Here is a 21701-nt window from a genome sequence, read left to right as displayed (position 1 = left end):
GGCAAGGGAGACAAATAGGGTCAGAGCTCAGAGCAGTTGTGGACCGCGGGAGGTCCAGAGTCCAGGGGGCTGTTCAGGGCCCAAACCACCCACCTGGTGGACAGTGTTAGCCCCAGACATAGGGAGAGTTCTAGAAAGCTTAGGGCAGAGGGCAGGGAATAAAGAGCCACTCACAGTGGCTGGGCTGGGGGTGAGTCTCCCTGGACATCAAGATTCAACGAGGCTGCTGTCAGCCTCTCCCACCTGGATAAGACCCCAGGGCTCCTGCCAGCGGAACTGCCACAAGGACAGAACCCCAGCAGTGAGTGGTCAGGAGGGACTCTGGGAGAACAGCCCCAGGGGCAGCCCTCTGTCATGCCCTGGGCTTAGGGCAGCCTCATCGTGGAGCGGAGTGGGGCAGGGTGCCAACCCGGGACAGTAGTGGTGGGAGATCCTGGGCAACTGCTGCGTAGACTGGCCTGGGTCTCTCGGCTGCACCTGCTGTTCCAGCCGCCCAGCCCTTGGCCCGGCCCAGTGGCCGCTTCCTGTGGCCCCTAACCTCCAAGCTGACTGCCGCTCCCACTTTCTGCCCAAAACTAGGTCCCTAAGGGTTCCAGGAAGTTATAAGTCTGGAAGCTGGTCCTTGTGGTTGCTCCCACCAGCCCTAAGGGTGGGAGCCATATGCTGTCTGAGCCCCACCACAGCAGTGCTCTTTCCTTGGGGGACTCTGGCCTTCCCCTCTCCCACTACAGATTTCCAGCCTCCTGCCCACCACAGAAGGTAACACCCAGGCCCTGCCTCGTCCGAGGTTGAGGAGTCCACATCCCTGAGCCTCTGGACACTGGGCCCCCAGTCAAGAGGACAGTGTCCAGGGAGCACTCGACCTCTTACAATGGACAGGAAGGCCTAGAATCAAGAGAAATGGGTGGGCATGCCCCTCGGACACCCAGAGGCCTCTGCTGGACAAATGAGTGAGTGGCGGTGGCAATGGGCCTGGAGCTCAGGGGGTACAAGCTAGCCAGACCCATGGCTGGAACAGGTGGGAAGGCTGGGACATGGAACCCCAGTTCTATGAGGCACTCCACGCTAAAGGTGCTGCAGTCAAGTGCAGGCTCCCTTCAGGAAGCTCGGGGTGTCTGTGGTCAGGGCTGAACTGCTCAGAGGCCCACAGAGGAGGCCCCTTAGGGCCTCCATGGGACACCCCTGAAATATGCTGGCATGGCCCAGGATGGGAACCAATGCAGGTCCACTAAGTGAAAGGGTTTAGGGACCCTGAATGCCGGCTGTAGACCATCCTTCCACACTGAAGGGTTCTCGGCCACACTGAACTGGTTTAAGTGCCCTGGGAGCCACATAGGCTGGGACTCGGCTCCTGCTGCCCATGCCCTCACCTTCTGCTCCACCTCCAGGAAGCGCTGGAGGTCAGTGGCGTTCAGGTGGTCCTTGTGGTCACTGTAGGTCAGCATGAGCAGGTAGAGGTCCCGGCGGGTGGACATCATCTTATAGAAGGCACAGAACTCCTCAAAGCCCAGTGTGCCCTGGTGGTCATCTGTATCTGCTTCCTGCAAGCCAAAGCCTCTGTGTCCCCCGATGTCCCACCCTGATAGCCCCCTGGGCCCCTGGCTGCAGTGAATTCACTGGGCTCCCCCTCTGACTCTCCTACCAAGAAGCCACAAAGTGACTCTTTAACTGAGAGCTGACCCCCCTCCCCTAAAAATTAACTTACACTTAAAACTGGCACAGTCACCCGACTCTGAGAACCAACACCCCACATTGGAGTCAAAACCCCCACTTTGGGGTCAATGCTCCATCTGGGAATCAACACCCCACTCTGGGAACAATACCTAATACTGAGAGACAACACCCCACCTGGGAGCCAACACCTTGCCCTGGTGTCAATAGCCCACCTAGGAGCCAACACTTCACTCTTGGAGCCAACCCTCTAACCTGGAGTGAACATTCCACATTGGAGCCAACACCTTACTCTAGAGTCAACACCCTACACTGGAGCCAAGGCTCTTTCAACCAAAACCCCATCCTGGAGCCAATACCCCACCTAGGGGCCAATACACCATCCTGGAGCCTACAACCCAAGCTAGAGCCTACAACCCATGCCGGTGCCAATACCCCATCCTGGAACCAACACTTCACTCAAGAGCCAACACCCCACATTGGAGCCAACACCCCACACTGAGAGCTAATACTCAATCCTGGAGCCAAGACCCTGCACTGAAGCCAACACTCTACTCAGGGAGCCAACAATCCATAAGGAGTCAATACCCCACCCTACTCTAGGGTCAACACTCCACCCTGAAAGCCAACACCTCACTTTGGAGCCAACACCTTACTCTAGAGTCAACATCCTACCCTGGAGCCAACACTCCATTCTGGAGTCAATACCCCACATTGGAGCCAACACCTTACTCTAGAGTTAACATCCTACTCTGGAGACAACACCCTACCCTGGAGCCAATACTTAACCCTGAGAGCTAATACCTCACCCTAGAGCCAACACCCCATTCTGGAGTCAACACCCCACATTGGACCCAACACCTTACTATAGAGTCAACATCCTACCCTGGAGCCAACACCTTACCCTGAGAGCCAACACTCCACTCTGGGAGCCAACACTCCATCCTGGAGTCAACACCCCACATTGGAGCTAACACCTTACTCTGGAATCAACACCCTACACTGGAGCCAGGACCCTTTCAGCCAATACTCTGCCCTGGAGACAATACCTCACCTAGGGGCCAACAACCCACTCTGGAGCCTACAACCCACCCTGGTGCCAATACCCCACCCTGGAGCCAGCACCTCACCTGAGAGCCAACACTCCATCCTGGAACCAACACCCCACACTGTAGCTAACACCTTACTCTGGAGCCAACACCCCATCCTGGAGCCAATACTTTAAAATCAACATCCTACGTTGGGCCAACACCCCACTTTGGAGCCAACACCTCACTCAAGAGTCAACACCCCACCTTGGGGATCAACACCCCACCCTGGAGCCAACATTCCACCCTGAGAGCCAACACTTCATTCTGGAGTCAACACCACACATTGGAGCCAACACCCTATACTGGGAGCTAACACCCCACCCTGGAGTTAATGCCCACCCTGGGTTGTGGCCTGTAATTATAATTGGTTGCCCATTGTTAAAAAGAAAAGCACAAGGCCCCAAGGTGTACAGGAGTGCCCTGGCTTCAGTCCCCACAACAGAGAGAGGACCTGGCCACTGTCTTTCTCTTGCAGACAGGGCAGCTCCCACAACACCTGCAGGAAACCCAGGGGCAAACCCTCTGGGACCCCAGTGAGACCAGAAACCCCTTCATGAACACACTCACTCAGGGAGCATCTACTGAAGTGTCAGACCCTGGGAACACTGAACACCAAGGCCAGGGACGGACCCAGAGGACTAGACACAGCAACTGCAGGCCTGGCTGCCCAGAAGAGCCTGAGGTGCCCTGTGGCCATGGCGGTCCCTGGGAATGGGTAGGAAAGTCCCCATAGAAGGTGCAGCTCCAGACCTGCCTGGAGGTTGACTATACGGCAGGAAGGGACATCAGGTCAGCACCACAGACAGCAATATGCCCAGCTGTGAGTGCCATCTGGAGTCTTTTCCTCACGTGATGACACAATCTGGGGTGATGGGGGTGGGCACTAGGTCCCTGAGGCCCTTTCTGGACCATCATCATCAGCAGGGAACCAGGGTACCACAGCCACCTGCACGTCCCTGTGTCCAGTGAGAGCACTGCTCTTGGGAAGGCTGATCTCTAACATCTGCCCTTAGCTTGACACTGAGGTGAGCACCTAGCAGGGCCCGAGAGCCTCACTCTAGGACCCCAGCATCCTCGCCAAGGCTGGAGCAGGATCAGAGCCCAGAGCCCCGTGTGCTGGGACCCAGAAGACACCAAAGACCACATGTGTCTGGAGCTCGGTTTGAGGGCAGCCCTGGGTCTGAGAGCCAGCAGGCCAGGCCAGGCCAGGGCACATGCTGCAGGTCAAAGGGCACCCTGGGGACAGAGCCAGGCTGTCAGTGCTCCCAGGGTGTGGCTGGAGCTGGGCAGAGATGCCCATTGTGTTGAGTGTCCGGCTTACAGGGTGATTTGGCCTCCCACCCAGTTCAGTGCTGGGTGGCACAGCCAGGAGTCCAGGATGGGGTGGCTGCTGGCTTTCTGTCCAGCTGCCAGCCCTCAGGGTGAGTAAGAACACTTTATGGGGATGAGACCTTCAGGAGACCCAAAAAGACAGACCTAGCCCCTCAGCCCCAGAAGTGCTTCCTGAAGGAATCCCTCAGCCACTCTTCCTGCAGACAGCAACCGCGGGAGGTGAGGGCGCGCTCAGGCAGGAGCCACCGAGCTGGGCCAGGCCTCGGAGCCAGCACAGGGTGTTGGAGGCCGCGCGGGGCCTAGACTGCACTCTGCTCTTATCTCAGACTTGATGAAACTCTGTTCAAGGCAGCCTTTACCCACCACACAGACTCTCCTTTGATCAGGCACTTCCGATGGAAACAGTATTGAGATTTCTCGACGACCAAATTGATGCTAACGAGCAAAGCTGCCCTGCCTGGCTGGAGGTCAGCCCTCCTTCCCTGGGTTCCAGAGCCCTGCGGAGGGTGGCTGTGGAGAGGGCCGGGGAGGCCTGTGCTCTCAGGGACTCCCACGGACATGGCTGCTTGGTTCTGAGCTGCCCTGGGTCTGGGCTCCGCAGGGCCCTTCCTACCCTGCTGCTTACTTCCCTTGAGCCTAGACCCCACCCCATTGGCAGGACCCAGGCTGCAGGCATCTCCTCCCTATTCTGAGTTTCCTCAAGGGCATCAGGTCAGAGCCCAGACTCAGCCAAGTCGGTGGCTGGTCAGAGGGCTCTGTGGGGAGCCCCTGTGCTGAGTGCACCTAGGCCCAGTGTCCCTATAGGAGGAGCAGGTGGGCATGGGCTCCCCAGAGCTCCCAGTGTGGGTGCGTCTTCAAGCCAGGACTTTACACTTGACCTTCAGGCCCTGGGAGACTGTGTGCACTTGTACCCCATTCGGGGTGCCCCTGCCTAGGCCAGGTTGGTTGAGTCCTAACCCAGCCTATTGCCTGGCCCCCAACAGCCTCACCATTCTGGAAGAGCCTCTCACCCTGGAGCTGCCCCTAGAGGTAGGGTCGGCAGGGTACATGGGGGGGCAGGGGGCTGCTGATCTGCAGGCCTGAGGTCCAGCTCCTCACTGACCAGGCAGGCTCTGTCTTCTTGGGGGCCCTCAGGAGGGGCCCTGGGAGCCACCTCGAGTCCTTGGCCAGCAGCCTGAGGGTGTCCCACTGGCCCCTTCATTCATGCCCAGACCCATGTGTTCTGAGCTACAGGTTCCCCTCTCTCCAGCTGAGTGCCACCACCTGTCTATCATGAGAGCACATGTGAAGCCACCAGGGGCTATGCCTGGTGGAGCAGTCGGTTGTGTGTGTGCCTATGTTCGTGTGTGTGTGTGGGGGGGGGGGAGGCGGGAGAGTGGAGAGAGGGAGGGAGAGGGAGGGAGAGGGAGGGAGAGGGAGGGAGGGAAGGAGGGAAGGAGGGAGAGGGAGGGAGAAGCATTTTTCCAGGCTGCAGCCTAGGAACTGGGTTTGCTTGCCCATCAACCCCACAAAGCACAACCCACCGATGCCACCTTTTCTCCCCACTGCAGCAGCAGGAGTTCTGGAAAGACAGAAACTAATTACAGACAATAAAGCCTCCCTGTCAGCTGACAGATGTGCGTTTGTAACTTCTAACACCAGGCCGGTTGGCAACTGGGAAGACTGCCTAGGGCGGGGAACCAGAGACATGGCCTGTGAGATGGGCCAGTGTGCCACCTTTGGTGGCTTCCTTCAGTGACCACTGACTGCAGGCCCTGCCCGACTTCCTGCAGCTCCCACACACCTGCAGCCCCCGGCCTTGCCTCGCCTCACCTTGAACATCTGCTTCACCCTCTGCCGGGGCAGGTTCACGTTCAGCTTATGCAGCAGCTGCAGGACCTCACCGATGCTCAGGCTGCCGTCCCCGTTCTTGTCGGCCTCGTCAAATGTCTGCTTCAGCCACTTTAGGGCCGAGTTAGGGACCAACATGGGTCCAGCCGTGCCCCGCCCCCTGCCCAGGACACCAGCCCAAGCATCCTTCCCCAAATGTGTGGCCCTGACAGGGGCAGGATGACCCCACAGGGAGGGAGACACAGTGTGTCCCTGAGGTCTGTCCCCCAAGACCAAGGATATTGGTCCCTAGTGCGCTGGCGGCGGGCCAGGCTGTCCTCATCGCGGATGCCTGCCATGAGGTAGCGCAGGCCGGTGACCCAGGTGCGCGCCTCGTCCCCGCTGGGTGAGACCAGGTCCAGCGACTCTCGGTGGCTGCCATGGTAGATGCTGAAGCAGCAGTTGGGGTCAAAAATGCCATCGGGGTAGCGCTGGAAGATCTCCGACTGCCGACCCTCGCTCACCTCCTGGATGGAGTCGATGGAAACTGCGGGGGGTGGGGGAGCACCTGTCACAGCCGCCCCCGGGCCCCACGCCACAGCAGCTCAGCACACAGGGACTCGGGAGGCGAGGCTGGTGGTCTGCTGGGGCTGGGGAGGAGCTTGACGGCCGGGGAGGGCTGGGGACAGGGCCCTCAGGCAGGAGAAAGAGAAAGTACAAACGTGCTCAGGCTGGTGGGTCAGCCCTCCCTGCTCTGCTCTGACCCTGAGGTCTGCTCCCCACTTCCCTGGGGGTGTCTTTACACACCCTTCCAGAGGGGGGCGGCCTCCCCCTACTTAGTGATTCCAGCTGTGGCCTGTGCACTAAGCAGCCAGGCTGCAGGGTGACAAGGCCCAGACAAGCCTATGGGCCTCCCAACTCTGAGGCTGGGCTGACCCTGGGTTGCCTCCCTAGGAAGCTCTGGCACCAGCAAGAGGGGGCAGCGGGAGCAGCAGGATCCTGCTCTAGCAGGGCTTTCATTACTGGACGCAGCACCCCGTGCTCCACAGACCCTCCTACAAATCTGAATGACGCCAAGGAGCTGAGCTCAGAAAGGTGTTCATAGGGGCTGGTCCGTACAAGTGGTGGGGGCTCCTCCCAGCCCAGCAGCCCCCTTGCCCTAAGCCAGCACCCTGAGCTCCATCCCCACCACTGCCCCTCTAGCCGGCCTCATGCCTCCTGCCTCCTGCAGGGCAGCCCTTCTGGGGATCCTCCCTTCTCACCCTCTGTCCTCTGCTCTCACCCGTGAGCGCTCAGCATGCAGAGCCCACTTCCCTGGAATCTGGGCCTCCAGACTAGGAGGCGTGACCATCAGGAACAGCTGCCCCCATCTCCTCCCTCATGGAGACTCAGCTCTGAACAGCACCCTGGGCCCACCCACCGGCCCTGCCCTGTCGGCTGCTCCCCTCCGGGGGCTTCTGTGACCCTATCTGACCCCAGTGCTTGTCAGGACGTGAGGTTGCCCTGTTGTGAGGAGGGACTGCCCAGCTCCCAGGATGCCCAGTGCAGGGAACAGTGCCGGGCAGAAGGAGGAACTCCAACTGAGCTCAGCAGTGTCACCTCCCTGGGCCCAGGGGGCAGTGCCAGCCGTCTCCTCCAGGATGCCCTCCACGGGCCTCTGCAGCAAGGCCCTCTCCTAGGCCTCTGGCAGCAACAGTGCCCTTGGCAACTGCTGGGCTGAGGCCCTGCCCTGGCAGCCCTGGGTCTCTCCTGGTCCATTCCTACCCCTCAGCCTGGTCCCCACCATGCCCTGCTCAGAGACCAACCTCTCCCTTCCTGCACAAATCCTTTGGCTCAGGACTCCTCCCGGCCCCAGGCCGCCTTGCCCTTGGTGTGACCGGCTGGTGTGTGTCTCTCTCTGTTTCTGGAAGGTCTTGTTCCCCAGCCAGACTGAAGTTCCTTTTACCCCTCAGCCCCACCCAGATCCAGGAACACAACCAGGGCACTGAAGGGCATGGGGCCCCTACCCCATCCCACCTGGCATCCAGAGGTCACCTCAAAACCCCAAGGCCACTGGACCCACGTGCCAGGCCCAGGGCTCAGGATGCTGCTCCCCCTGAGATGCCCCCCCAGTCGTTCCCCCCAGGGCTGCCCCGCTCACTCTTGGCCTTCTCATTCTTGCGTGAGGGCCGCCAGCGGATGCAGGAGCGATGCTCGTCCAGGAAGTAGAAGCGGACCAGGCCCTTGGAGCTGCCACGGAGCTTCACCATCTGTGTCCCCGCCTGCATGGCACTCATGCATCCCTCCACTGGATGTCCACGGACGCAGCAGGCAGACAGATGACAGACACAGAGATAGACAGGAGTGGCATGAGGGCTGGGCCAGCCCCACCGCCTACCAACCACGTGCTGCCGAGGCGTGGAGACCATCCACCGCACCCCCCCGCCAGCCCATGGGGGTTAGGAGCCCAGCTCTTGGGCCTGGCCAGGATGTGGCCAGCCTCTCCTGGGTTGGGGGAGGTCCCGGGTCGGGCCCAGCTCCTCCACAGCTTTGCTTTCCTTTCCTCCAGCTACCTGCCCACCCACCCTCTGTTGGCCCCACTGACCGCCATGACCCACCCCCAAAGTCTATGACACATGAGGGGCTGTGGTGGCTGAGCCACTCGCAGGGGCTTCTGTGCATTGAGACCCTGAGCTGGGCATAGACAGCAGCCAGCGGCCACAGGCTCTCCTGAGAGCCTGAGCCCCCTTCCCGTGGTGTCCAGGAAAGCCAACCTCCTCCTCCTCCTCTGTGCAGTAAGGGGAGCATAGCACTCGTCCACCCCTGGGGGGAGGCCCTGTGAGGCCAAGGCTTGCAGCAGGTGCAGAAGCAGACTTCAGCTCCAGAACGCAAACCCCTCCCTGGCGTTCCTTCCCTCTCTTCCCACTCCTCTGTCCACTGGGCCTCCTGCCTGCAGCCTACATGTCTGCCAGGTCCTGGGGTCAGGGGGCACCCAGCAGGCCGGCAGCCTCCTGGCACTAGAGAGGCACCCCACCCTCACACCTACTTACAGAGAGCCCAGGATGCAGACAGTGCCATCTGCTGAAGCGCCAAGTCACTAAACCCCACAAGACCCACCCAGCGAGGGACCCTCGGGAGCCGCTGTGCAGGCACATGCCAGCCCGAAGAGACTGGCCAGTGAGGAAGCCCATCCCTGACCCTGACAGGGAGGCTGGCTCCACAGGGGATGCTTAAAGTGGGCTGCTGGTATGCGGGGGTAGGGGTGGCGAGGCAGGACGTGGGGCCAGGGGTGCCCCGGAGGCCCAGAGCATGTGCCAGGCCCCATCGTTCAGCTGGAGTGGAGAGCCCGTGGGGCCACACAGCCCCACATGGGGCCGTCCATGGGCCAGCCCTGCCAACACAAACATGACGTTCTCATCACCTGCCAGAGGCTCAACCCCCCACCCCACCCCCACCCCCCCGCCACAGCCACTTCTCACACTCGTCAGGGGCATTCTGCTCACCTCTGAGGTCTGTCGTGTCCTGCACCCACACTTACTGCCCCCCAGAGTGCCAGGAACCCCCTCACCAAAAGCTTTCAAGCCACCTGAGTGCCCAGCCGGGCTCCTGCCCCCAGCCCTTGCCTGACCCAACCCCCCCACCCCTACCCTCCCCACGGCCTGTCTGGTGTTTAGCCTCCAGGCCTGGGGGTCAGTGGGGGTGGAGCAAGGAGCGGCCAGAGGCAGACTGGGTGTGCTGCTGGAGTCCCGTGACCCCCAGATGCAGAGCCAAGCAGCAGGAGATCACGGTTTCGTTGGGAGGAGGTAGGCCTCTCTCCCCCAGAAGCAGCCCCCACCTTCTGGCCCCCAGGCGAGGGCCTTCAGAGGAGAGTAGGCCTGTCCTGGCCCCTCCCGGCCGCCTTACCTAGTGGGCTGAGATGCCACCACGGCCGGGACATGGCCACACTCGCTCCGACCCAGAGGAGGGCCTCCACCAGGCAGGCCACTGTTGCCCTGGTCTGGCTGGGGGTAGATGGCCGGGGGACAGACATGCTAGGACGCTGGCCAGGGGTGGCTCCCAGAGCCAGAGGGGCCAGTATCCCCCAGCCTGGCTCAGCAGCCACTTAGGCAACGGCAAGTGGCACAGGGGCTCCACGGGCCCCTCTCTGCCGCCGCTTTTTCCTCCTGCTAGAGGCACCTCCGGCATGGCCCAGCTCTCACCTGCTGTCTCTTGTGGCCCCCAGGCCAGCCTGCCCACCCACCAGGGCCACGAAGGGATCCCCAAAGAGGCAGCGTCCCTGAGTCCAAGGGCAGGGGAGCTGCAGCGCCTCTGCTCACCCCGCCCATCCTCTACCCAATCCCCTGTGCTAATCCAAGCCTGGGTCCTGCCCAGCTGGCCAGAGGATTTAGGCCAAGGGAATTCCCAGCTGGGGACCAAGAGGGCACTGGGCAGGAAGCAGTGTCGATGAGGGCACAAGCCACCAGCCCCCACATCCTAGCAATGACAGCCCAGACAGAGAGGTAGCCACTCCAGGGACTCAGGAACACTGCTGTAAGGACTAGGGTGACAGTCCTCCCACCACCCTCCCCATGCTGGACTCACAGGCTGCTGGCCCTCTCCATCCTGGCCAGAGCTCCAGCAGAAGCCCCTGCTCCTAACCCCACATCTCTTGTACTTGCCAGGGCTCTGAGGGGGTTCTTGCAGTCCCAGGGTTGGGGGGCAGGAGCGGCAGCTTCTGGGAGCTGACCAGGCAGCAGAACCCCACCCCAGTCACAACAACCTGCTAAGGTGAGGACCCCAGGGACCCTCTGCCACAGGCCCGTGAGCCCCTAGCCCACCCTGGGGCCCCTGCCCCGTCCTCACTGGGCTGTGCTGAGACAGGAACCATCACCCCTCTGTCCCCAGCACAGATAGAAGCCAGGCCCAGAGCTCCAGAGCTGGTCACAGGAGGTGACCAGGGCCCCACCTGGTCAGATCCAACATAATCGACTCAAAGTCAAATGCCAGAACCCAATTAAAAGCCTTTGCCAGAGTGGCACTGACTCGGTCCCTTGCAGGAGGAGCGTTGTATGGAATTGGACTAGGAAGCTCTCAGCCTCTGGAATGGGAGAGGCTGTGGGTCCTGGGAGCCCTGACAGCCTTGGCGTGATGAGGGAGTGGGGAGAGTCAGAGCCGGACAGGGGGACCGGAAACCGGCAGGGAGCATCAAGACACGGGTCCGAGGGTGGTCCCCACCTCCCCACCTGCTTGTCCTGGATCACTGCCCCCCATCAGCTGTCCCTCCCCGACGCTGGGCCATTCCCTCCTGCCTCAAAGGCCTATAGCTCCTCAAATCCAGCTCACACCTGATCACACCTGCTCCTCTTTCCTCCCCCAGAGCTGGCTCCACTGGGGGGGGGGTGCATGTTCTCACCTCCCATCCCCTCAAAAGCTCTCCCAGCCAGCCACACCCTGCCATCCTCAGGTCATGCCCTTGGGCTCTCAGCCACTAGCTGATCAACGGTCTCCTGCCATCAGCCAGGGGGGCTTGGGGGCCCCATCTGCCTGGGTAGGGGCTGCAGCTGGGGGCACAGGTTGAGTGGGCCCAGCTCCTGCACCCCAGACTCCCTGAGTCTTCCTCAGCCAACCCAGGGCATGGTCCTCTGCTGCTCAAGTGGAGGAAGGTCCAGTCAAGCCAGCTTGATGCATGACTCTGCCAGTGAAGTCCCTGTGCTGCCCGGAAGCAGAGGGTGACCCCACCCTACCTCGGATACTCCATGAGGCAGGTGGACACAGAACTGTGGCCCCTATGCAAGGTGGGGGTGCTCGAGGGCTGTAGGACACCATGGGGGAGCTCCTGGTTCCGGGGGCACCCATGTTGCCCCACAGTGCAGGCTGTGCCTCAGGTGACTGCTAAGATAAGCTTAAACCCAAGGCAGGCCCCGAACCCCAATGGTTCAGTCCCCCAAGCCAGGAGGCAAGGCTCCTCCTTCCCCATCCTCCCCCACAGGGGCTGAGTCCCAGCCCTCAAAGGGAGGGGGCAGCAGCTAGAGGGCAGGGGGCATCTATGATCTAGCAGCTCTCCAAAAGCACCAGGCGGGCCCCCCAACCCCCATGTCCACATGTGCTCATGTCCACATGAGCCAGCCCCCACATGCTCCCTCAGGGTTACAGAGGGATCGGGCCCCAGGACCTGAGAAACCCCCTCTCCAGAGGAACAGGAGCCCAGCCCACCCCCACCTGGGACACCACCTCACCTGGCCTGGTTTCCACCCTGCCTGCCCCTAGAGCACCAGCTGCTCTGGTGCCGGGGGGAAGCTGACATCCCAGTACCCCGACTCCATCTGTAGTGCTCACCCTAGGTCAGTCCCCAGCAGCCAGGCCCCAGTGCCAGCAGACGTGGCCTCCGGGCCCTCGAGCCAGGGTTCACCTGACCAACAGGCCCACGAGGCGGCCGAGTCAGCTGGGGGCCAGCTGGGGGCCAGCTGGGGGCCGAAGGGCTCCGTGGGGGACAGGGATCCCCTCAGCCGTGCCCTGCACACACCTCTACTGGTTCTGTCCTGTGACCTGAGATCTTCCTTCAAGGATCTTTGAGGCTGCTTTGCGGATGCCTGATGAGACAAGTTCCCAAACCCCCAGGGACCTTGGGCAAGACCACCCTGTCCTGTCCCACTCTGTTCCTATGCTGTCTGGGACTGGCCCACATCAGACACTCAAATGTGGGTGAGCACAGGCTGGGATCTCCGTGCCAAGGCCACCAAGCCAGCCCCAGGAGCTGATGGGAGCCAGCCCCTGGGATGCCATCATCACTGACCATCCTGGCCTCAAGGGTGAGGTCATCACCAGCAGTGCCAGTGCCCCCAGCTGCATTCCCAGAGGGGCCCGGAGCCAGGATGTGCCCAGCACAGACAGGAACAGGCAGGGCCACTCCCTACACAGATGCCCCAGAGGACAGGTGCCCATGGCCTTCCTCAGCTTGGCCCCGCCTCAGGGCTGAACCGCTGACCTGGATGGCCTGTCCTGTACAGTGGCCGAGAAGCAGAGTCTGAGTGCAGCCCTTGCCTGTCTCTGTGCCTCAGTCTCCCCCTCACTCTCTTCTTCCTCTAGGGGCTACTGCTGTCCAAGGGGGAAGTATCCTTGCCAACAGGACGCTGGGAGGCACCGGCTCCTGCTTCTACAACGGACACTGACCCTGTCCTCACATGAGCAGTCGCAAGAGGCCAGAGCAGGTCAGCAGCTCCGCCTTTTCCCTAGGGAGGCTAGAAAATCAATTTACTCTTCCCACAAAACCCACAAATGACGCCCAAAGGCTTCCCCGTGTGAGCACACACCGCAGGCAGACTCTGGAAGTCCTGCGCCCCACTTCCACAAGGGGTGTGCGGGGCCCAGGCCCTGCCTCACTTGTCCCTTCACTGAGCACAGGCAAACAGGGCTGGGGCATGGGGAGCAGACCCCCCAAAACAGCCCGGGCCAGGCTCTCCCCTCCCCAGCAATTGTCTGCCTTCTTGAAGGATCTTTAAGCAAGCTCTTCCTCTGTCCACTCTACTCAAAGGGGCAGCAACAGCAGGACACAGGGAGCCCAAGACTCCTCCAGCTCCGACCCCCAGCTTGAGCCCAGCAACCTCTATGGGGTCTTCAGCCCCACCCCCACCCCGCTCCCCCACTCCCCCTCGGTGGCCCTGAGCTACACCTGCCCTCTCCTGGGGCCAGCTCAGCATGCAGTAGGCGCTCAGACTGCGCTTGGGGAGAGAAGAGGAAGGGGTCAGTGGGCTCCCTGCCACACCGGGCTCTGCGCACCCACGGGGGATCAGCCCGGCCCCTGGCCAGCGCCTCGCCGGAGGGAGGGACAGGCCCACACACATATGGCGGAGATTATTTAAACGTCTGAGAAGCAGCTCGTGCCCCCCTCCCCCTGCGCGTCTGGGCGCCTCCTCCCAACTATTTTTATTTTATCAAGGAGTATGAGTCGGCTCTCCAGGCAGGACTCCAGGGTGACTGTGCCCAGAGGTCTGCAAGAGGGGGGAAGACCCTGGGGTTGGTTGGCCAGGTGGAGAAGGCCCAGGGCTGGCCCCAGACAAGCCTGGTGGAGGGCTCAGGGCTAGGGATTGGGGCACAGCAGAGAATGGCAGTCCACAGTAGATGTGCCACCTGCCAGGACAGGCCTCTGTCCCCCAGCACCCTCCCCATTGGGCAGACGGCTCAGCCTTCCAGTAGGAGCCTGAGAACTTCGTGGACCAGCTCAGAAGGGAGGAGGACCAGGGGGGCAGACCGCTGGGACTTCACTCTGCCCCTGCAGGCTGCTTCTGGCCTAGCCCACCCTCTCCAGGCCTGTGCACTCAGACCCCAGGGAGCCCGGGAGGCAAGTGTTCCTAGAGGGTGGGAATAGGCTCGCACAGCCAGCCAAGCCCCATCCACCATGCAGACTGACCAGCCTGCAGCATCCGTCCACGAGGACCTGGGTGCTCACGCCTCTGGGCAGGGTACCACAGCAGCCTGCCCCTTACTAGCTGGTGACACAAGCTCTCGGCAGGACCCAGCCTGAGGGAAAGCCAGCAGGAACTTGAGCGTCTCACCTGATAGGTTGTGATGGGACAGAAGCATTTGTGATGGACAAGCAGTACACGGTGGCCCAGGCTCCTGCAGCAGTGAGCACAGTGGGCGAGAGAGTGTCTGGTGCCCAGCGCCTTCCCGCTGGAGAAGTCCCTTCCCATGCAGTAGGCACCACACGGTCACCAAGGCTGCTGAGCAGACCCAGGATCTTCAGCACGGTGGGGTCCCAACATCCTGCTCTCCTCTGCCTGCCCAGCTGAGCCCAGAGCCTGCTCATGCCAGCCTCACTGAGGGTCTTCCTCAGTGGAAGACCTGCCCCCTCCTGTCTTGGCAGCCCCCAGCTCAGCCACAGAGGTGGCACTAACCACAGAGGACAGCCATGCAGGGACAGGACTCTATTAATGGCCCGTCCACTGCATCCTGCCCTCATGGGTGCCCTGGTTCATATGTTCTAGGGGCTCCCATCCCAGGCCCTAGCCCTCAGCTCCCATGCACTGGCCTGGTGGAGGCTGGGAAGGGGCAGGTTGGCCATCACCACCCACCTTGGCCTGGGCTCCCTGGAGGCAGGTGCCCTGCTTTGTGGCCTTTATCTAACGGACCTACCCCCAGGGAGCCCCCAGGAGTGGCCAGAGAAGCAGAGACAGACTCACAGTGGCTCTGGGGGTGGGGGCATGTTCCTGAAAAGTCACCAGATGGAGCCGGGCCTGCCTGCTGGGAGGAGAGGAAGCTCCTGCGTGTGGAGGGAGGGGTCCCCCTGCATCGGGCGAACCAGCCCTGTCCCCACCCCACACCCACCTGGGCCTGCGCAGGAGGCCGGCGGCAGCTGGTGATGCTGGACGGCCGCCGGCACAGCGGGCACAGAGCCATGAAGCCAACAGGAAACAGAAGAAGGCTGAGCCCAAGGACTCATCCCCGGGCCCGGCCGCTCTCTCTGGCCAGGGCGGCTTCCTCGAGAGCCCTGGGGCTTCAGGAGCCTTGAGGACTGTCCAGAAACAGCTGGGCTCTCCTAAGGTCCCCTCTGCCTTGTGCAGCACCCCTCCCACTCCCCTGTGTGGGCTGGGCCAGGAGCGCCTCCCTGAGTGTCACCCTGACTTCCCCCCCTCGCATGCCCCTGGCTGACCTGGGAGGGAGCTCAGGAGGGGCCACCCACACCTGGCCCGGGGTCAGCCACACCACAACCCCTGACTGACAGGGAGCTCCCAAAGCCCAGAAGCTCAGCTGACCAGAGTTGGGGCCTGCCTGGGCCGGGACCACTTCTTGTCAATGTGAAGCCAAGACCTCCAGGAACCACTCTACCTTCTCTCCGTGTGACCATCCAGCCCCCCAGGCCCCATCCTAGGGTCTTCCAGGGCACGATGTCCCCTCCATACGGAGGCCCATCTGGGTGCTGCCCAAGAGCCAAATGAAACATCTTGTCCTGGGAAGGGTGTGTGTCCCCACCCGAGGGGCCCGCGCCCACCGGCCTTTCCCACACAGGAAGTCCGTCCAGCCGGCAGAAACCCACGTACGCTCTGTTGGAAGCAGAGTTCCAGGAAGAAGCAGGCTCTTCTGATTACTCATCCCTTCCTTGATGCCTCTGCCCCCAACAGCCCTCAAGGAGCATGGGGCTGGCCTCTGCACAGGAGAGGGCCCTCTGCATCCCCCTCACTTACACCTGCCCCAGGAGAGGGCCATGTTCCCGCAGGGCCCAGCCACTGGCTCTCCAGGAGAAGGTGCCAGGAGCATGGAAGCCATGCCATTCGCTCATTAGCTGTACAGATGGAGGGCCGGACCCAAGACTCCAGCCCATCTGCTCCGTCCTCAGCTGCACATTTGGGACTGTTCTCTCCCAGAGGGGGGAGCAGGAGGGGCGCAGCACACTCATCCCAGCAGACCGGGGCCATGCTACACATCTCCACCTCGAGGTGAGCCGAGACCCTGACCCAGACAGTGGGTGCCTGAGGGGTGAGCTCCCCTCTGCTCCTGTTGCAACTACCCTACACCCTCCTGAGACCAGGGCTCCTCCCTTGCTGGCTGCAGCCTGGGCCTTGGCAGCACCCAGTCCCTCCTGAGTTAGCAGGCAGACACCCTGACCCTGTGCTCTGACCAGCGCAGGCTGCCGATTCCACAGAGCTCTCTGCAGGCCAGGTAGGCAGGATGTGCTGGGCCAGCCTCTCCCCAGGGACCACCCGACAAGGGAACCCTGCCCCACACTGGCACGGGGGCTGTGGTCATCAAGTGGGGATGCCCACGAGTGGCACAAGAGCTCAGCCAAGCCAGGGGTGTCTGCACCACCAGCCCCATCTTCACCTGTCATGCTGTCCTCCATTCATAAAGGCATCTCAGGGAGGGAGGGTGGGTATGGAGCAGGCAGGCATTCCTGAAGACCCCGCACGGACAGGGCACCCTCTGCCCACAACCACCCTACGAAGGGACCCCACGCCGGTCCTCTCTTGCACAAGAGACCTTGTGGGTTGGTGCCTTGCCTGTGGTCACACAGCCCACCAAAGGCGCTGCCAGGGACTCCCCCTCAGTGTAGCCAGCAGGGAGGTCCCTGCTCCCACATGTGCTGCGCAGTCCCTCCCCCGTGTCCACACCAATCAGACTAAAGGCAAACTCGGTCCAAAACAACCAGGATCTGGACAGATTGTCTGAAGGCAAGCCGTACTCTCCTTGGGGTCTCAGTCCTTAATCAGGAAGTTCTTCATCTGGCTGTGGTCACTCCAACCACAGCCGTGGCCCTGGCCCCCTTCCCTCTCTGCTTCTCCCCACTCCCGGCCCCCCCCCCCCCCCCCCCAGGCAAGTGCTGCCCTGGGGCAGACCTACCCCTGACCCTGAGAAGCGCTGCCCCATCTGGTCCCCGCAGGTACAGGCCCTGACGCCGCTGGGCAACCAAGATCCCTGGTGTTGGTGCTGGTGCTGGGCAGCCTCAGAGGGCTCCCGCCAGCCCTGTTGATCTCTGGGGTCTGCCCAGGATAGTGCCCGGGCCCCCAGGTCAGGACTGAGCAACAGATCTGAGCAGGAAATCCACCCTCAGCCCCACCCCCGGGGGCTCCGCAGGCAGAACCGGCTCCTCGGGGAGAGGCAGCTGTTGCCCTGTCCAGGGTGCTGACAAGGCTCAGGGCTACCACGCTGCCCAGGACAAGGGGAGCGGGAGGGGACTGGCCGGGTGAGCCCCCAGGTCCCCCAGGGCAGGATACTCCAGATCTGACCCCCCCACACTGAGGCCGTCATCCCCTGGGGGCCAGCTGGACGTTGGGGACTGGTAGCTCTGCTGGGGCAACTCCTCCCCACTGCCCATCGGGATTGTCACCACTTTTTGCAGAGATGCCAGCACAGAGGGGGGTGATGTGGGGGACAGGGGGATGTGTATGTGTTGGGGGAATGGGAATGTCCCAGAGACCCCGGGGGGAGGGGGTCGAGCTCTGCCCGGTGGGTCACCAATAGGCCGTTCAGCACCTGACCCTGGCTCCCTGCTGGGGAGATCACAGCCTCCTTCCTGGATCCCCTTCTGATCCCTCTTACCTTCGTCCCGACTGAGCCCGCCAGGGTCCCCGGGTTCCTCCATGGCCCACAGGTACCACCCCCACAGATACCAGCGTGGCCCAAGGGGGGCCGGGTGCTCTGCTGGCCCCGCGTGTCCCTGCTCCTGAGCACGGGCCCATGGCCGATCCGGAGCACCGAGTGTTCAGCCCGCCGCTGCCGGTGGGACCGCCCCTCCCGCCAGAGCCCCGCCTGCCTTAACCCTTCACGGTCCAGGTCCGCGGTGGGCAGGGGAGGCAGCGTGTGCTGGGGTGCGGTGGGGGTCTCAGCTGGCTCAGGGGCTGGGGTGGGGGTGGCGCGTGCCCGCTCCTCCAGCAGTGGCTCCAGAGGTCACGCTCAGCTACTCTGATCTCCCTCCTACCAGAGGCGGGTAGCAGCACGCTCCCCTCAAGGACAAAACATCCCCCCCATTGGCAGCCCCTTAAGACCACGGGGTCCCTCAGATCATTACACCCAGCCTCCCCCAGACCCCATGGGCTAGTTTTCTCCAAGGAGGGGCTCCCAAGAATGCTCAGTGCTTCAAGGACGGCTAGGGTGACATTTCACTGCTACCTGGTCAGGTATGTGTACAGGATGGTGACGATGGGGGTCCGGGAGCCCCTGGTGACAGCCCTGGCCACGTGGCATCCAAACCCCTCATAGGCTCCTTCTCTGCCTCCCCCCACATGTCCCTCAGTGAGGGTCCTGCAGAAGATCCTGGGGTCTGGGGTCCTGCCTGGGCCAAGGGGGAGCAGTCTAGGGGTAGGCACGTGCTGAGCGGCCCCCAACCGATCCTGATCCAGTGCCACCTGCCTCTTCCTGCGGTGTGTTCTGGTTCAACCTGCTGCATCCAGCATCTGAGAGAAATAACATCTCCCACATCAACGAAAGAGATTTTCGTCCCTCGTCCGTCCCTCGTCCCTCGGGTGCTGTTTTGAAAGCTGCCGCTTCTGCCCACAGCCGTAGGAGTGGCCCGGGGAGGTTTATGGAGATGTAGGAGACTGGGTTTGGGGTGGCAGGCAGGCAGCAGGCCAGAGGGGGAGCACCTGGGGCTACTCGGAGCTGCTGCCACCCCAGGTGTGACTGCCTCCTGCCAGGCCAGGCCCCCAGGCGTGGAGGGGAGTGAGATACAGGAATTGTCACCACCACCACCTGGATCCTCCCCAGGGCAAGCCACAGGGCTGCTGCCCAGCTCCCTTAAAGGGACAGCCATTCTCCCGTGGCTGTCACTAGCAGAACCCTAGGCTTCGGTGGACGGGGCCATTGCCGGGGCTGGGGATCTGTCCTCGTGAACTTGACACTGGGACTCTCATGTCCACATGGGTCATGTGTCCAGTGAGCACCGTCAGGGTCCCTGGGCTTGTGTCCACTGGGCTGGCACAGACCCCAAAGAGAGAAGCAGAGCCTCCATCTGGCACCAGGTGTGACGGAGGTTCTCTGCTGACTGCAGCAGGAGGGGGTCCTACAGCCGGCTGGAGCCGGGGAGGCTGAGGTAGGCTCTGTTGGGCCAAGAAGAGGGGACCAGGCCAAACAATAGCACCAGAGGTTGCCTGAGGCCAGGGAGCAAAAGAGGGAGGGGCCAGTCCAGCACCCCATGCCTAGCTCTGCAAGTGTCCTTACACAATCCCCCCTGAGAAAGGCCAGTAGCCCCAAAGCCTCAGAAATGGGGACATTGAGGCAGGGAGCAGCAGGAAGAGAGAGGAACAGAGGGGGGCACGAAGACATGGGGTCCCTGCGGGGTGCCGGCTCCCTGGGGTGGACAAAGAGAGGTTCTGGTTCAAGTTCAGGTTCTGATGAATAATCCATCGGCTCTGCCGGCCCCACCCCCGCGCAGCCTGGAGCTGACTTCCCTGGAGGGGCGGGGCGGGCGGGTGATCACCGCGGTGATTAAAAGCCGCCTGCCGCACATGTTAATTTGCAAGATTCCGATCTCCTAAATCTCCTTTCTGGGCATTTAAGCAAAATTCTGTCTTTGAGAGCATTTGGCCTGACTGGTGGTGGGTGGGGATGCACGCGCGCGTCTGGAAGAAGGGCCTGTGGGGCCCGCAGGAGTCTAATTTGTTCTTGTTTGAAGAACGGGACCGGAATACACAGATACCCTCAGGTGGGGTGGGGGTGCCTGGGGCCCTGCCTGAGCCCTTCCTCCTGGAGGGGTGCAGAGCTCGTGCTCCGTGCTCTGGAGCCCAAGTTCTGCCCTCCCAGGCCCTTCTCCTCCTGCTGGGCATACACCTCCAGCTGCCACAGCCTCCAGCTGCCACAGCCCACCACCAGCTCCCTCCCCTCCTTCTGGCCACCTGCCCGTGCCCACTCCCTGCCTGAGGCTGAAGGTTCTGCAGAGGGCTTAGCTCTGACCTGGGGTTGCAAGGGCAGGGCTTCCCTCACCTAGGGACAGAGCCCAGGCCTATATACTCAGCACAGGGGGCCTGCCTGTCGAAGCACCCCCAGAGGACCCAGGGCACCATCCACCTCCACTCCCTGGAACGGGGTCCTCGCCGTCCAGATCTAAAACACTAGGCAGAGGCCAAGGTGAGGCTGGATCTGGCCATGAGTTCCAACTGGGTCCATCCTTTGGTTCTCAAACATCACCAGGAGAAGGCCAGACTGCACCCCAACACATGGGGTCCCAGCTAGGCCTGGGCTCCTCCTGGCGTGTGGGGACCTGCAGGACCTGTGTGCTCACATACACACGCCCAGGGCCTGGTGAGAGTGCTGCTGTGCACAACCTGTGTTGGGATGAACAAAATGGTATTTGCAAAGGAAAAAGAGGGACAGAAGACCCCTGGTGGAGACCCAGAAACAGAGGGGCAGGGACATGGGCCTAGACAGGAAGTACAACCCCCACCACTCACTGGCTGTCCCTCCCTGCCTGGCCCAAACCCCACAGCCATCCACCAGCCAATGGAAGCACTGCGTCCCCTAGACTGACCACCAGGCCAGGAGGGAGGGAGGGAGGGAGGGAGGGAGAGCAAAGACCACTGGAGACAGGAGAAGGCACACGGAGAACCAGGTGTCAGGAGACCCCAGTTCCCTGTTCTGTCCGACCTCTGTGTGACCCATGAAGCCACTGCCCCTCTGGCCTTAGCTTCCCTGTCTGTAAACCAAGGGAGGGCCAGCAGTTCTGAAGGGCCTCCAGATGAGGCTCAGAGAAAGGCCTGAAGGGCAGTGAGGGGGCAAGGGGCACAGCTGGGGCCAGGCCTCAGGTACCGAAGATGCCACTGCATTGTCCCCTTTGGTGGCCACTGTATGGGGAGGGCCCAGGAGCACCGCCTTACTATCCTCAGGGCCACGGGCCCTGACCAGTGCCTGGGGAGCAGCCACTCTGCCTGACAGCCTCCCGGGACAAGAGGCTATGAGCAGTCGCCTCCTCATGAGTGGAGTAGAGCAGATCTGCAACCGCACAAACCTCCACAGGGCACCTCAGATTTTGTCTCCGGACTTCCGTCCTACATAAATCTCCAAGGAAACGCTTCTCCAGTGACCTGCTGCAGTAAGCTGCAGCCCAGCCTCAGACAGGCTGTACCATGAGTCCACCAGCACTGCGGGGCATCCTCCACTCTGCTCCTCAGAATGTCTGAGTTAGAAGGGCCCCCGGAGGCCACCGGGTCCAACCTCTTTGCTTTCAGATAGGGAAACTGAGGCACGGACATTTTGCCTGGGGCTCATAGCTAAGCAGAGGCAGAGCCAAGACCAGGACCCAGGCCCTGACCCCAGGAGTGAGTTCCAAAGGGTGCGTCTGAGAAGATGTCTGGAAAAAGCAGACCCAGGCAAGCCCCAGACCTGGACAGAAGTACAGGGTAATGGGTGAGCTGC

At 62.0% G+C, this 21701-nt stretch overlaps 1 protein-coding gene across 4 annotated transcripts in view; it reads right to left on the bottom strand.

Moving 5' to 3' along the window:
* Positions 1-21701, bottom strand: part of PLCH2 (phospholipase C eta 2) — a 65131-nt gene that overhangs the window by 16138 nt on the left and 27292 nt on the right. For 3 of the 4 annotated variants that reach the window (XM_038537698.1, XM_038537700.1, XM_038537702.1), the window contains exons 3-6: positions 8044-8190; positions 6207-6450; positions 5907-6036; positions 1371-1541 (exon numbers count right to left, since the gene is read on the bottom strand). In XM_038537698.1, coding sequence (XP_038393626.1) covers positions 1371-1541; positions 5907-6036; positions 6207-6450; positions 8044-8190 — 692 coding nt within the window. Of the gene's footprint in view, positions 1-1370; positions 1542-5906; positions 6037-6206; positions 6451-8043; positions 8191-17894; positions 18062-21701 lie in introns of those variants that run through there. The other variant, XM_038537701.1, reaches the window with a different exon arrangement.

Source organism: Canis lupus, chromosome 5 (assembly GCF_011100685.1).
Source record: "Canis lupus familiaris isolate Mischka breed German Shepherd chromosome 5, alternate assembly UU_Cfam_GSD_1.0, whole genome shotgun sequence".
NCBI classification, from domain to species: Eukaryota; Metazoa; Chordata; class Mammalia; order Carnivora; family Canidae; genus Canis; species Canis lupus.
This window is presented reverse-complemented; position numbering and strand designations above follow the sequence as displayed.